Below are 14,681 nucleotides of genomic sequence, written 5' to 3'. Positions count from 1 at the left end.
AATCGTTTTATTTTAAATATGCTGTAGGAGCCGTAGTTTGACGACTGTTATAAATATCACCACATTTTGCGAACACAGGGGATTAGCTCAGTTTTTGTCGCTTGTTTTTAGGAATTGCAGCGGCTGCAGTGCGCCACAATAAAGGTACAATAAAGCTGATAAACAGGTGAGGAACAAAACTAGACAGAACCACTTCTGATTGTTTGCCAAGCCAAACATCCAATAAAAGTTCCACCAAGCCTCTACTAAGGCACTGGGTTCATGTTTCTCGACACAGGCAAAACAAGGTTCAATGTCCAAACTTATTGATTGTTCTTGGTGATTTATTTTCCTCTTTCACCAAACAATTACAGAGATCAAACTTTCATTTGTTCTCATGCTACCACTCTTGCTCTTGTAAAAACCATCGGCTTCAAACCCAAATGCCTGCTGGTCCTTCGCCAGGCCCCTGCACTTATAGAAAGTGGACTGACCCACATTACTTCCTGTCTAAATTTAGAAAATAAATAAGAAAAATAATAAAACAAAAATAAATAAAATCAACAATTATCAACCTACAAATAAACTCTCTAAATAATACAAAAAATGGAAATTTAAGAATAAAGTAACAAAATTCAAATGGATAAAAAATAAAGAAAAAATAGCTCCAACTTCTATTCCGCCTTTGCTCGCTCTGTATGTCGGTATTACGCACGGCACGTTGCCTTGGCAACCGACAAACAGCTCAACGAGCAGATAGAGCAGAGATTACGGATCAGGGGAATCGACACCAAAAGGCAAACATTTCCCACACAAAAAAGTAGGAAAAACACTAAAACAGAACATCCAGTCTGTTACATTATGTTATCAGGCTTAATGTCTATATTGTGATTATTAATAAGTTTTCGCCTGAACACTGCGGTGGTTGATTAGCTGATTTAAACAGCTGCTCTACTGATGACTTGGTGGGTTGTTTAGTGCTAACGGAACCAAAACACACCGAACTGCGCAGCACATGCTAAGTTTATCAAAGTCCATAGCAGGCCAGCAACAGTTAGGCTAGTATAACTGACCCACTGAATAGGCGCCTCATGGACCGCTCTTACCTACTGTCGCAGATGTGATGTAGGGCCGCCATCTTGGAGTGGTCGCCCATTCCACTCAGCGTTGTATGTTTGAGGCACAATTAAGTGACATCGCATTTTAATTATAAATCGCTAAATCCTAAACGGAATTTCACGCTTTTTTACTAGAAACCTTATTCAAACAACTATCATAGCTACATTTATGAGGAAATTAATCTTTTAAAAGTATTTTTAAATTGGATTAATACATGGGTCCGCATATTTAAATATCAGTGAGGACTACTGATGTTAAGGAGACAGGGACTATAGTGGTGGTCTTTAAGCTGGAAAGGACAGGTGCCAGTAACAGTGAGGTGTTGAAGATGTCTCAGACAGTTGATGTGCACAGTCACTCAGAAACCGCCCTGGGATGTTGTTAGGGCCAACAGGGGTTAATTTCCTGGATGGATTTCCTCACATCTGCTGTGGTCACACAAAGAGGCATGTCACCAGGAGGTGGTGCTGAGGGAAGTGTTAGGATGCTCAAAGCGAAAATAGAGCTTAAGTGCATCTGGGAGTGAGGAGGTTAAGAACTCTTATTGTTGTTGTATCTCTCCATGACCTTGCAGAGGTCATGGAGAGATAGGGTGCGCCCCCTTACTTCTCCAGGAAGCAGAACTGTCCACCGACTAGGCGGGGTTTATAGCCATTTTGTATTTGAAGCAACTCATAGTTATCATCAGTTGAGAGCGGTGTCCAGACACTCAAGTATATAACTGATATGAAAGCAATACGATAGTATTTTTTCATTTTTATGTATTTTTTTTTTTTGCTTACATAACATCATCGTCTAAAACAATGAATAAGTTAAATGATTAACATGACAGTCAGTGGTTATGACTTACGGAACTCAAATCCCACTAACAAGTTGGTCTCGACGTTACATCTCCGGCAAAAACTCGTTTTCCTCAGGAAAACTCCTCTTTCATATTTTGGTCATCACTTATTCCTAGGTCGTTCGGCGGCTAACTGTTATGAAACGCACCCAGTTGCTGTAACTCTCGTCTTCTTATTGGTTAGCCCGGCTGTTTACAGGTGTGTCACTCTTTCAAAGTAACCAATCCGAAAACGGGAACCGGCTTCATATTAACGGAAAACTCTGTAAGTGTAAGAGTTTGCGTTTTCGTTAATATTTCTCTACACTTTTTCACAATAGGCGTAAAGCTTAGCGATAAATATCCATAGGTTTGTTTTAATATGCAGTCATTTTGGCTTGAAGAAAGGTGGCTTGCTGAAGCTGTCTTTGTTTGTTCAGACGGGAACGCGCCTGCGTGCCCACGCCCTTTATTACAGGTGCGTTCGATGACCTCATCCCCCAGGAGGAAGGACAGACTTCAGGTGAGGTCGAGTCTTATTGTGAATCCCGTGGGTGTCCTGACTGTTCGTGTAGTATTTTGTAGTTGTGATAAATTCCACCGAGGAGGAGTAAAAACGGCTTTTCATATAAAACTTTAGAAGAGAAAAGAAGCTAGTTTTGTGTGCAACGAAGCGCTTTTTATTTATGCCAAAACATTAAAGTGGCGTAATAAATTCACACTCGCTTTTTTTACTCGCAGCAAACGGATACTATGAGCAATTCGACAGAGAGAGGAGCCGAAATGGAGGATTTTTTTAAAACGGTAAGCTTGCACGTAAAACTGCATTAGTCACAACATCTTTGAAACCAGAAGCTTTGGCCACATTCTGGTTGCAGTCGTTGTCATTTGTTAGTCTTAGCAACAGATGCTTCTTAAAGCATATGATTAAAGTTACATTTTACAACAGTAAAACTTAAATGGGCTGCATGGTTGCCTCGCAGCAAAAGCTCCTGGGTTTGAATGTTGGGCAGTGATAATTTTGGATGACTTTTGCATGGTTCTTTCTGGTCACTCTAGCTCCCACACAAAAACATGGCAATGGTTTACTTTGCCATGTTGCCAAAGTTTACTACTTATATTCATTTGCACATTATATTGTTAAGTATTAGGAGACCACAGGCTACCTACTTTCTGCTTGATAAAAATTCTAATTGATTGGGCGCAATGAAGCCTCAAATGTGTTAAACTATTCCTTTTGCAGCTTAAATATGTCATAATTTTACATATAATTTTCTTTAACCAGGTCAATAATGCCAGCTGATCTACTTTAAGTTCCTAATGTGAAGTGATGGACCACAATATACACAGAACTTAAGCATTTTGTTTTATTTTACTGTCACAGATTCAATGTAGTTTACCAAGAATTAAAACTTGCAAAAAGAAATGAGGGAATGCAAGTTTGTATATGTTTAACATCATTCACATAAACAGTAATTTAAAGTTCTCTACAGAAAATACAAAGAACAGAGATGAAAACATTGGTGTTTTTTGTTTTGTTTTGTTTTGTTTTTAGGCTTGTTCTGACATTTCAATGACTAATGTTGGTGGGATTTTTGTGTGTAGGTGTGTGAGGTAAGAAACCTCATAGAAAAAATCTCCAGCCAAACAGAGGACATGGAAAAAAGACACTGCAGCATCCTTTCCTCTTCGGACAGTGGCAAAGGTAAGACTTTCTGGAATATTTAGTGAAACCTTTAAATTGTGTAGCGACTCAATGTTCTGTTAAGCTCCCTAAAGATACACACACACACAAAAAAAAAACAAGAGCAACAGAAATATGAGAAGCTTAACAGAGCTTTAGTTGTTTACAGAAGAGGCACAGAAACCAATATAGCAATGCCCTGTAAGCATATCTGTGCTATTTAGAGGTGAAAAAGATTATGTAGCCATGCTTACAGAATTTAAGATGTGAACAACCAGTGTTTTGGGATGTTTCGATATATTTTCCTTGCATTGGCTAGATTTAGCTTAAATACACTGTTTTATGTTGTTACGCAAAATTACTGATAACCACAGTTCTACCATATAGAGAAATGTAGCCTAAGCTTTTTAGATTGGTTTAGACACAGAAAAAAAAAAAAAAGAGTTCCTCCTCTTATCAGGTAAATTTGTTCAGTCTGTTTGTTTTGTGTGTTTTTTTAGGAAGTAAAGATGAACTGGAGCTGATAAACAACGAGACCAGACACAACGCCAACCTGGTCCGAACCAAGTTAAAATGTAGGTGTTACAAAATGGAGTCGAAATTGCTGGAACCCATGGAATATTTGTGTACATTTTTAATATTTCCCTTTGGTCAGTCATTTGAAATAAATGTAGCTTTGCCAAACAGCAAACTTGCTTAAATACTTGGAGTGAAGTCAGAATGGTATAATTTGACTGGCAAATGAATAGGAGAGGAAATAAAGTGCGTCACTGTCCACTACAGCTCATCGTCATTCAATCATTATTAAAAGCTCTCAGAATATTTTTGCTTTGCTATGTAAATTGTGAAGAGAAACCTGCAGCGTATGTTAGTTCCTATCTGAGGTAGCTTGTAATTACACTGGATCTGTCTTGTGTATTTCAGTAATGCAGAAGAACTGTCCATCAGAAGACAACAGAACTAATAACTCTGTAATCTATCGAATTCAGAGGAATCAGGTTTGTACCCAATACTTTAATTTTTCTCCATTTATTTGTTAAAATCAAGTCATTCCTTCTATTCTGATGTTCTGAGAAACTAGTGCCCTCTCACTAGCTTCTCAGTCTCTTTGAAAAAGAAAATTATCCACAGAATAACACCATTGTTTTCAGTGAGCATGAGGTTCTTTCATACAAAGTCATCCTTTGTTTATTGCCAAACCCACCAGAAGCATTATTTGTTTAAAAAGCTCAAACTTGGTCTCATCTGACCAAAATAAACTGTTGCTTTCAAAGTTCCTGCAGGGATTAGGAAACTCCACGTTTATGTTTGTGATGGTAGAAGAAAAATGGTTAATGAGTTCAGTGCAGCTCAGCAAACATCAGCGTCAAATGGCATTTTTTAATCTTCCACATTTTGTGGAAAAACAAATTGGTCTCTATGCCACAGTAAACAAAATAAAAATACACTATTGATTCTTTTTTTTGTGAGATTATGCTGCAACAATAATGTCACTGTGTAATTTCATAAAAAAGAGAAATGAGCAAATATAAACCTTTTATCATACCAGTTTGTGATTGTAATTGCATATGGCCTGCTTTGTGTCATAGGCTGTCACTGTACTAGTCATTGCATTGCAAATTTTAACCTTGGCTTCCAAATAAATAATTTTGCCAACTCCCTTCTGCCAGCACTCACACCTGACTCGTTGGTTTTCTGAAGTCATGAAGAGTTACCATAAGATCCAGATTTCCTTCAGAGAGAAATGCAAGGCCCAAATTCAGAGACAGCTCGAGATTGGTGAGTCACTATTGCAATAATAATTGCTTTTTATTTCCAGTTTCAATGCTTTTCTTTGACAACAAACTGAAATCAAAGTCAAATCTCTTCTTTGCGTTCAGAAACTTAGCCAATAAAGCAGATTCTGGTCTTATTCTTTACCATTTCTAGTCTGATTGTTTTATTTAGCATGTAAATAAGATGACTTGCATTTACTCAATTTCCTGCCAAGATTGTTTTGAGCATTGTTATTGTATGTATCACTAGGCTGGAAAAGGTTGATGTATTAAACCACATTCCAATAGAGTATTTGTGTATCTTTTTACCAGTTTGTTCATTGGGATAACTTTGAAGCAGTGTTATGTGTGCAGGTATGTTTTAGAATAGTATTTTGCCTTATTTGTGACACTCTACAGTAAACTTCCAGAAGTGCATATCATTTTTCAGTTCTTTTACTGCAGTGATGCTGTTGCTTTGATTTTGTAATTTCTAATTTCAAAATGAAATAAAAAGATTCTAAGTGCCAACTTCTCATTTGTTTCTCATAGTGGATAAAGTCACAACAGATGACGAGCTGGAGGATATGCTGCAACGTGATAATCTTGCCATTTTCATAACTAATGTGGGTGAAATTCCAGATCTATTTCCAATAGAATGTTGTAGTATTTGAATAAAAAAAAATATAATGTCCCTTTTTTCCCCTCTAACAAAGATCCATTCTGATGCCCAATTATCAAGTCGGGCTCTCTCTGAGATTGAAAGACGTCATCAGAACATCATCAGCCTTGAGTACAGCATTAAAGAACTACATGAGATAATTACAGACACGGCCATGCTGTTGGAAATTCAGGTAAAATGGCTGCCCCAAAAATAAATGTTTATTGAGGACGGATTTAAATATAACTGATGAAATGACTAACATTGTGTCTTTTTTTTTTTTAATTTCCACTAGGGGGAGTTGATAAACAATATAGAAAAGAACGTCACCAGTGCTGGAGAATATGTAGATGCAGCAAAAGAAGAAACACATGAAGCACTCGGATACAAGAAGAATCGTTATAAGGTTGTGTCTCTCCCAAGTTTTTTCAAATCCTTTAGGAGACAAGCCAGTACTGAAGCTGATGATTAAAACTCTACTGAAGACTGCATCAAGCCTTCCTGATGCACATCGAACCTGTCAGAGCCTTGGAGAATTATTTGTATCCATTTTTTCCCCCATGTAAAAATCTTTAACTGTTTTTTGTAGAAGTGTAGTTTTTTTTACCCAGAGTTGAGAATTCAAAGTTATGTAAAAATAACTTGTCACTTTAAATGCTTAAAAAAATCTTTCTTTGTCAAGAATATGATTTCAGATATGGTCCATTTCATTACAATACTTTTTATCTGTTCAACCACCCATAGATTCATTTACTCACTTGATCACTAGGTGGCACTGCAACAACATTGAAATACCAGGCTGTACCTTGTCTAAGGTTTCTTCTTATGACATTGTAAAAATGTCAACTTGTGCTCATAATGAATGCTGTGAAACAGAAGATTTTAAACTTCCTGGTCTCCTGCTGTGATCAATTAACATAAAGTGGTTTAAGTGAAATGTAAGAAATCTGCACAGTATAAAAATTGCTGTAGCAGTTGCAGTCAACTTGTAAATTAGAAATGTAGTGATCAGAGTTTTATTGGCTTATGTCTTGTTTTGCCTTTTTGTAGGTCTGATCTGCTGATTGTAAAATGTTTTGTTTTTAAATTAGCAATGACATGTAAATAAACTGCTTGGAAGTACAAGGAACCAAAGCTGGCATAATCAACAAAACAGGTAAATAAGTGGCTTAATAAAATAATGACAATGGAAGCAAATGGAACAAAAGTGATTGGATTAAATATTTTTGATCTATAAAAAGTCATGCAAATGTATATTTTGACATCTGATGCAATACTAGTTACTGATGTAGCTGTTTTACCTACTTAATATACCCATTAGGCTTATTATCTTCAAGTTCCTGTTATTTAAACATCATTTATCCATATTGCTGCTTCACTTTTTTCTTTTTTTGTTTTGTTGTTTAATGCAGAAACTGGAGAGGTAATGTTCACTTATGATGTATTTAATAAACAAGAAAAAAACATCTGATTTTTTTTAGTGTGGCTTCCAGTTTCTAATCACAGGCTGCTCAGTTGGTAAATCACCTAGGAACTGCATGGCATCAAAAAAGTGTCTCCAAACAGTGTATGCATCGTGTACCTGGAGTCACTTCAGTAAACACACTTTGATATTGTGACCTTTGTGAAAGTGCAGTCTCAGATAGCATTGGATTTAATTTGATGCTCCACTGGGAATAAAGTGGGACTAGTGTGGCTGTAAATGCATCTTTTTATGGTTGAAATTATTTTACTCATGCCTTAAGGTAAATGAACTGTTAACGCTGTAACACTTCTAATAGTCCACATTAAGTACCACATGGTCTTTAATGCTTATTAACAAATATAAAAAGTGAGAATTTACATCAAGGCTTCACTTGACTTTTATCCTCACGACTGATTCTTATTTGTGATGTTGTAGGACAATCGCATTAGGCATAGAATACTTGTAGGTTAATAATTGAATGACATTTGTGTAATTTGCTTCTGCACTTGCTAAATCTGCAGGCTATTGGAGTGATAACAGGAGTGATGCCATATCTATGTTTAATGCATTATTTCCCACATGATCCATATGTCTTAAAAGCTATTGACTGGCTGTTACTTGTGTGATTTGTAGTTACTTAAAACCATTTTGTTATCGCATTTTTCTCTGATCTGATTAGAGTTGAAAACAAACAAGCCTGCATTGTGGGAACACTGCCAAGATGAACCCATTGACTTTTCTCTCAGACTGCATTTCACATCCAACCCCTCCCCCCCATCCGCTTGTGCTACCTCAGGATAAAATTTCACAGCACCTTTGTGCTTTGCTGAAACCACTGACTTCCAAATTGCTATGGAAAAGTGTGGGTGTATAGAAAAAAAAGATGACCGCGTATGTGGGGAGAAAAAAAGGAAAAGATGTGAGGATAAGAAAAAGGCAGACGTACAAACATGACTTATTTATTGGATGTGCCAGAGTGGTGAACCCAAAAAATAGAGCTTGACCACAATTTAAAAGGGCTGAGTGATGTGTGGCTGTGTAAAATGTGGGGGCCTGGCCCTCCTCCCAACCATTAACCATTTCCCCAATCTGGAATGAAATATGAGGAAAATCTGGAAGAATTAGGGGATGAAAAGTCTCATTTTCTGCTTCCTCATGGAACCTCCATGGCCGGCTTACTTCTTGGCTTTTCCCTGGGCAGCCACAGCCTCCATGGCCTTCTTCACGGTTTCCTCATCACCGAGGAAAGACATGGGCTTGACCGGCTTCAGATCTGCATCCAGTTCGTATACGATTGGGATTCCTGTTGGCAGGTTCAGTTCCATGATGGCTGCATCAGACATATCTGGAAAAGACAACACAAACAAACCCTGAAATCAGAAGTAGGAGCATTTGAACTGGATAACAGTACAAATTGTCATTGTTCCCGACAAATTGCCCCCAGCTTTATGTTGGTTAAATGTGCACAGGAAGTCTGAAGCAGACCAATTAAACTGTATAGCACAGCCTTTGCACGTCACACTGACTTTTATGTTATGACAGACTGTTTAAATTAAAATGTATGTTTCGCACATAGTGAAAATAAAAAATACTTTACAAAAATACATTAAAATATTAGATGTTTCTTGTGAATAAAATAAGTATTTTATTAATGGCACATTCAAATGATCTGTGCTATTTTTAATGAATTAGTGACAAATTTAAGTAATTAACTATTCAGTTTTTTCACATTTATTCTGTTTTAAATTAATTACATGTTTTTATATACATATAAAAATAATCTGCCTTTCTTATTGTTTGCCTGACACTTCTTCTGTTATTCCCAGAGAATGCTAAACTCCCCTATTCATCCCTGACCACTGCTTAAAAATGTACAACCTTTCGACATAAAGGTCGTGACTGTAATGGGAACCAGACTCATGACCCTCTACCCTGCACTTCAGTGCAAGAGTCTTTGCAGGCTATTTATAAGCAGTGGAATCAAAAGCTTAGTATCTCAAGGCCTTTTCTTCTATGCAGATCTATTCATAGTTGTGTTGTTCTCTGGAATTAAATCTCTGGAAACTATTTAAGAGTTTTAGATTTTAAAAACAAAAGGACTGTGCCCGCTTGCTGACTGCGAAACTCACCCTCCAGGTGCTTGACTATGCCACGGAGGCTGTTGCCGTGGGCAGCGATGATAACATTCTTCCCTGCTTTGATTTGTGGAGCAATAACCTCGTTCCAGAATGGCAAGGCACGTGCAATGGTGTCCTTCAGAGACTCGCATGTAGGCAGTTCACCAGACTTCAGTTCTTTGTAACGCCGGGACTGGAATTAACCAAAACAGAAGCAGACTGTTGCACTTGTAAGGAGCTATATGATGGTTAAGTTTAGGCGTCTCACCTCACTGATGATTTTGTGGTAAGGGTGATCCTTATCCATAGGTGGAGGTGGGATGTCAAAAGATCGACGCCAGATCTTCACCTGCTCCTCGCCGTGCTTCTCGGCGGTCTCTGCCTTGTTCAGACCAGTGAGGCCTCCGTAGTGGCGCTCGTTCAGGCGCCAGGTGCGAATCACGGGCAGCCACATCTGGTCAGTGACCTCCATTATGGTCCACAGGGTCTGGATAGCGCGTTTCAGCACTGAGGTGTAGCACACGTCAAACTTCATGCCTGCCTCCTTAATGGCCTGGGCTCCACGCTTGGCCTCCTCCACACCCTTCTCACTGAGGTCGGCGTCAAACCATCCGCAGAAGCGGTTCTCCTGGTTCCAGGCACTCTCTCCATGGCGGACAATAACTAAGCGGTGGACAGCAGTCATATTTAATAGTTTTCCTTGGATTTTTAGCTCTAAACTAGACACAGAGCCCTCAGCCGTTCTAAGTTGCTCTTTCACACACTTACTGGCTGCCCAACAGTGATCCCAGACAACATACCGAACTCTTTTTATAGCGGACCAGCCCCCCAGCATTCCACCTGTGAGGGCATTTCACCCTCTGATGGACACACAAAGCAGGCCAATAAACCAGACAGCAACTGGGCTTATGGGAAGGCCAGAGGTCAGGGATAAACCAAAATAGCAACATGACTTTTAAAATGAGATCTGTGCAACAAAAGTGTAAAGAGCAGAGTTGGTGGCACATAGCTTCCTCATCCTAAAATGAATTGCTACAAAGCTGACAATAAAACTACTGTGAACGATTCATAGTGACTTTTACATTTCCAATCCATTTGTTTGAAAACCTTTGACCTTTTATCAATCCATACATGCATCATCCACCTGTCTTTCCATTTGTCCGCCATCCATCCATTCTGCATTCATTCATCATCGACTTGCCATGCATACATTCATTTTTTGTTTGTCATTCATCCATTTATCCATCTGTCCTTTTTCTAATATTCACCCTTCTTGATTCTTTGGTCATCATCATGTGTCCATTCATCCCTATATCTGCCCATTTGTCCATCATTCAGTTTTCATTTATCCATCCAGGTTCCATTGTCCACTTTTTTTTATCCATACATGGTACTTTTAAATCCATTGCATTTTGAAATGTATACTTTTATATTTTTATACCATATAAACATTAAAACTTTATGATTTTCTCTCCAAGGACTAAGCAACTATCTACTACAACTTAATCCATTCATTCATCTGTAGTCCATTTGTCAATAAAGGAAATATGCAGAAATCATTATTTATAGGCTTAAAACTGTGAACGTGAAATTTTGTACAAATTCTGAGTTGTTTCAAAATCTCTAGTTTTCCAACATAAATCCATGAAATTCTTGACAAATATGTAGTCTGATTTTAATGTTGTGTCTTATTATGACCACTAGGGGTTGATCTTGTAAAGAATAAGCAAGTGATGTTTTTTATCGGTATTATTCCTTCTTTTTTAACTTTTAGAAAAAATGAATTGCACAAAATAGTATCAGGTTTAATCAAAAAAAGTGAAAGAAAAAGAACACTTTCATTCTTTTATATAAGAAAAGTCAAACATTTGCTTTACTCTTCTATGTTCTTGTGTTGTATTGAACAAATGCAAGTGTATACAGTATTCTACAAGAACAAGTCTCAGAAGCTAAATATTCTGCATCATATAGGAAATGTAATGCCAGGAAGGAGCAATGAGAAACTCCCAGAACGGACATAATGGAGCTGGCTTGGAAACTGAACCACAAAATCCAAAAGCTGAAATATGAAGCAAAGTGTTCTGTCATCCTCCTGTGAAATTATGATCCACTAGAAAGGCAGAGGTCCAAAAAAAGAATATGGAATTCTAGGATTAATGCCAACCTGCATCATGTGACCTTGAGTTGTACTGTATATAAAAAAACTGCATTGTAAGAAAAAAAAAAACTCCTTTGCCTTAAATTTCTCTGGTTATATTTTTTTAACAACCATATTAAATTTCAGTAGTATTGGGAAACTGGTGACCACATTCACCCGTTTGCTAGTTACACTTTTTGTTTCAAGTTGGTATAAAACAATGTAGCCTGTTTCATGTTTTTGTTAACTATCAGTGTTTGTTAATACCTGACATTCAGTACTCATCATCTCTCTTGACCTAACAAGCCACAAGTTTGTCATTACGCCTCTAAGCATTTTCATTTGGTTGAAGGGGCGACTTAATGATCTGCTGCCTCGGTTGTGTCGCCCAGAGTTCTGTAAGCATCTTGTCTGCAACAAATCGCCTCGGTGCAGATTGCGAAGCTGCTGGTAGAGATGGAAAAAGTGGACACAAGGGAGTTTGCGTGATCACAACTGTTCCGATGACTCAGCCTGCGGAGTCACACAGCTTTCACTGTATATAGGAGCTCCGAACTGCCTTTGAGGGCTCTACTGGCCTCTGGTGCAAGGAAAAATTACACAAACAGCACTGGTTACAGATCAAAGCACGGTCAAATCCCACACACCGCACTCACATTCAAACTCTGTTCAGTGATATTGATGCAAAGCACTGCAATGAACAGCAAAAATATATGATGCTGACTGGGTGAGATGAGTCTTCATGTGCAAAATGCTGAGCAGGTCATTGCACATTATATGCACAGATTCATGTAATCATCAGGCATAGGAAAATAAAAAGTCTAAGTCAGCATTTAAGGGGCGTCTAAGTAACTGCATGTATAGGCAAGCAGCACTTGACTAAAATAGTTTTTGCAAAATGAAAGTCAACAGACAGCAAACAGGAAGACTTGCCTTAAATAATTTAAAATATGCCTTTTGAACATAAACATGCAGTCCACAGTATGTATTCACCGCAACAGATAGAAAACAAAGTATGAAAATGCAAATGGTACAGTCTGCACTTAAATTCAACTCCACTTTGTGGAATATTTTAGTGCAAGCAGCAATTGCTTTGAGGTAAATATGCAAATTTAAATTCTTGTCCAGTCCTGCAAAGCTGTCCACGCTCAGGCATGCTGGATGGCGTTAATCTGTAAACATTAACATTTAAGTCTTGCTGCACATTGAATTTCTGTCTGGAGTTTTAACGGGCCATTCTAAAGTGATATATTGTGTTACTTGTGAGAGGGCCAAATGCAGCCAGCGGGCGGAGTAAGTTATCTGAGGATAACTTTTAAATTTTGCACTTTTAGTATAATAATTTTACACCAATTATTTCTCAGGGATTATCTTTAAGGATGATTTATTTCCAGTGATCTATCATTCTTTAAGGAGCTTTCGACAATTTTATTTTTTTTTCCCAATACAAGTTTAATTTGGTTGTACAAGGCTACTTGTGAACAAACTATACCACCACCTAAAACCTGAGTAGCTTCTTTTTTTTATTTAGAATTGACGACGTGGCTCGCTGCGGCTTCAAGAAGTCAAGAAAGGCACAACTCGCTCTGCTCCAAATTTCTGCTGAGGGAGGAGCTTACAGAAACAGCAGCCTAATTCTTTTTTTTTTCCTCTCTGTGATGAGGCTTGGGTTGTTGTATATTTATCCATCCATCCATTTTCTTACACCCTTATCCCATTGGCTTTGGGAGGGGTGCTGGTGCTTACCTCTTGCTGTCAACAGGCGGGAGGCGGGGTACACTCTGGAAAGGCCACCAGTCCATCGCAGGGCAGGTTGTTGTATATATGCACTTAAAATTTATTGTGTGTGGACAATTCTTACCAACAGAGCAGTCTTCCTTCTTCACAAGCAAAACCCTTTGCCTTGCAAGTTGTAGTTATTAATTAACAATTTATGGTCAGCTGAAGTCAGGTCTTCCTAAAACAACTGGCTGGTCTGACTGAGGGAGAACCAAGCTTGAGCTTTGTGGGTCACAAAACAGACAAACTTGGAGACGACAATCTGTCTCTGTAAATGTCAATGGAAGGATACACTTTGAGCTTTGGTTATGTGTAGCATGTAATGCAAAAAACACCAAATTATATCATATTCCATCATTTGTATGCCAAATTCAGTGATTCACCTTGAATTGGCAACTTGAGTTTATTTTGGACTTGACTTGCTTGATATGGACAGTAGTCAGGATTTTGAGAAAGACGGATGGCGTCTATGCTCACCCAGACACTTCTGGGAGTTAGTAGAGAGTCTCTGACCCTAAGGTAGTGCTTAGGTGGTAAAGAAGCTGAAAAGAACCAAGCAGAAGCTGGCAGCAGGCCGAAGCACACAGTGTAGCTTTTAGGTTTTCAGCCAAATTGTTTGGATATGTCTGACATATTCAGCAGAGAGTGAGAGCAATTACGTATGAAGCAGCTGAAGTGACAAAAACCAGGAACAATAGGAAATAAATCAAACCAGACATCACGGAAAGGCATATTTCAAAATGAAGGAGGAAACAAAATTTACTCTAAAGAAAATTGTGACTGGAGGTTTCATCATGAAATCAGATTATCAAAGATTTAAACTACACTAAAAGTATAGAAAATGAACCTGCAAAATGTCTAGTAAGCCAAACCAACACATAAATAGGCTTTGATATATTCCAATGTAATTTTGTGTGCATGTTTAGACTTACTGATCTACTGGAGTGTGATGGTCTGGTGTATCTCTAGCAGCTTCTGGCAGTTTGTTTGTGAAAGATCACTGTGTATTTTCCTCCATCTATCATTCTAGTTGCCTTTGTTAGTGTATCCCTAACTGCAAAGAAAAGTATCCAAAAGGAACATCTTATGGGATTTTTTCAACAAGACCAAATTTGGGAAATCCACGATTATCAGTTGACCTTCCAACAGATTTTCCCATCTGAGCT

The 14,681-nt window shown here is 38.1% G+C and overlaps 3 protein-coding genes across 4 annotated transcripts in view; 2 read left to right on the top strand and 1 right to left on the bottom strand.

Moving 5' to 3' along the window:
- Nucleotides 1-1,793: 1,793 nt before the first annotated feature.
- LOC103145751 (syntaxin-2-like) lies at nt 1,794-7,488 on the top strand. Of its 2 annotated transcripts, XM_007563323.2 has the most exons (10): nt 1,859-2,204; nt 2,359-2,441; nt 2,660-2,722; nt 3,524-3,623; nt 4,103-4,177; nt 4,527-4,600; nt 5,273-5,381; nt 5,909-5,982; nt 6,073-6,210; nt 6,313-7,488. In XM_007563323.2, exons 2-10 carry the CDS (start codon nt 2,406-2,408, stop codon nt 6,487-6,489), a joined length of 846 nt encoding a protein of 281 aa, XP_007563385.1. In that variant the 5' UTR covers nt 1,859-2,204; nt 2,359-2,405; the 3' UTR covers nt 6,490-7,488. The 2 variants fall into 2 exon arrangements, with proteins under 2 accessions (XP_007563384.1, XP_007563385.1); XM_007563322.2 differs by having other exon boundaries at nt 1,794-2,441.
- A 937-nt stretch (nt 7,489-8,425) lies between these two features.
- Nucleotides 8,426-10,395, bottom strand: LOC103145750 (phosphoglycerate mutase 2). The gene is made up of 3 exons (XM_007563321.2): nt 9,868-10,395; nt 9,612-9,792; nt 8,426-8,827 (listed from the first exon to the last, which is right to left on the bottom strand). Exons 1-3 carry the CDS (start codon nt 10,282-10,284, stop codon nt 8,658-8,660), a joined length of 768 nt encoding a protein of 255 aa, XP_007563383.1. The 5' UTR covers nt 10,285-10,395; the 3' UTR covers nt 8,426-8,657.
- A 3,580-nt stretch (nt 10,396-13,975) lies between these two features.
- The window catches only part of LOC103145760 (syntaxin-2-like), a 5,160-nt gene continuing 4,454 nt past the window's right edge, over nt 13,976-14,681 (top strand). Inside the window, exon 1 of the mRNA XM_016677036.1 lies at nt 13,976-14,008. Coding sequence (XP_016532522.1) covers nt 13,976-14,008 — 33 coding nt within the window. The remainder of the gene's footprint in view (nt 14,009-14,681) is intronic.

The sequence above is a fragment of the Poecilia formosa genome, unplaced genomic scaffold, assembly GCF_000485575.1.
Source record: "Poecilia formosa unplaced genomic scaffold, Poecilia_formosa-5.1.2 Scaffold146, whole genome shotgun sequence".
Lineage (NCBI taxonomy): Eukaryota > Metazoa > Chordata > Actinopteri > Cyprinodontiformes > Poeciliidae > Poecilia > Poecilia formosa.
The sequence above is the reverse complement of the archived record's forward strand: the minus strand, read 5'-3'. Positions and strand labels throughout refer to the sequence as shown.

What these genes read in the sequence shown, in the direction of transcription:
- LOC103145750 (XM_007563321.2), bottom strand. Translation starts at nt 10,284, where the DNA reads ATGACTGCTGTCCACCGCTTAGTTATTGTCCGCCATGGAGAGAGTGCC. An exon ending in ACCACAAAATCATCAGTGAG is followed by an intron (nt 9,793 to 9,867) that starts GTGAGACGCCTA and finishes GGTTAATTCCAG; the next exon opens with TCCCGGCGTTACAAAGAACT. An exon ending in CATAGTCAAGCACCTGGAGG is followed by an intron (nt 8,828 to 9,611) that starts GTGAGTTTCGCA and finishes TGTCTTTTCCAG; the next exon opens with ATATGTCTGATGCAGCCATC.
- LOC103145751 (XM_007563322.2), top strand. Translation starts at nt 2,301, where the DNA reads ATGCAGTCATTTTGGCTTGAAGAAAGGTGGCTTGCTGAAGCTGTCTTT. An exon ending in TGGAGGATTTTTTTAAAACG is followed by an intron (nt 2,723 to 3,523) that starts GTAAGCTTGCAC and finishes TTTTGTGTGTAG; the next exon opens with GTGTGTGAGGTAAGAAACCT. An exon ending in TCAGAGACAGCTCGAGATTG is followed by an intron (nt 5,382 to 5,908) that starts GTGAGTCACTAT and finishes TGTTTCTCATAG; the next exon opens with TGGATAAAGTCACAACAGAT.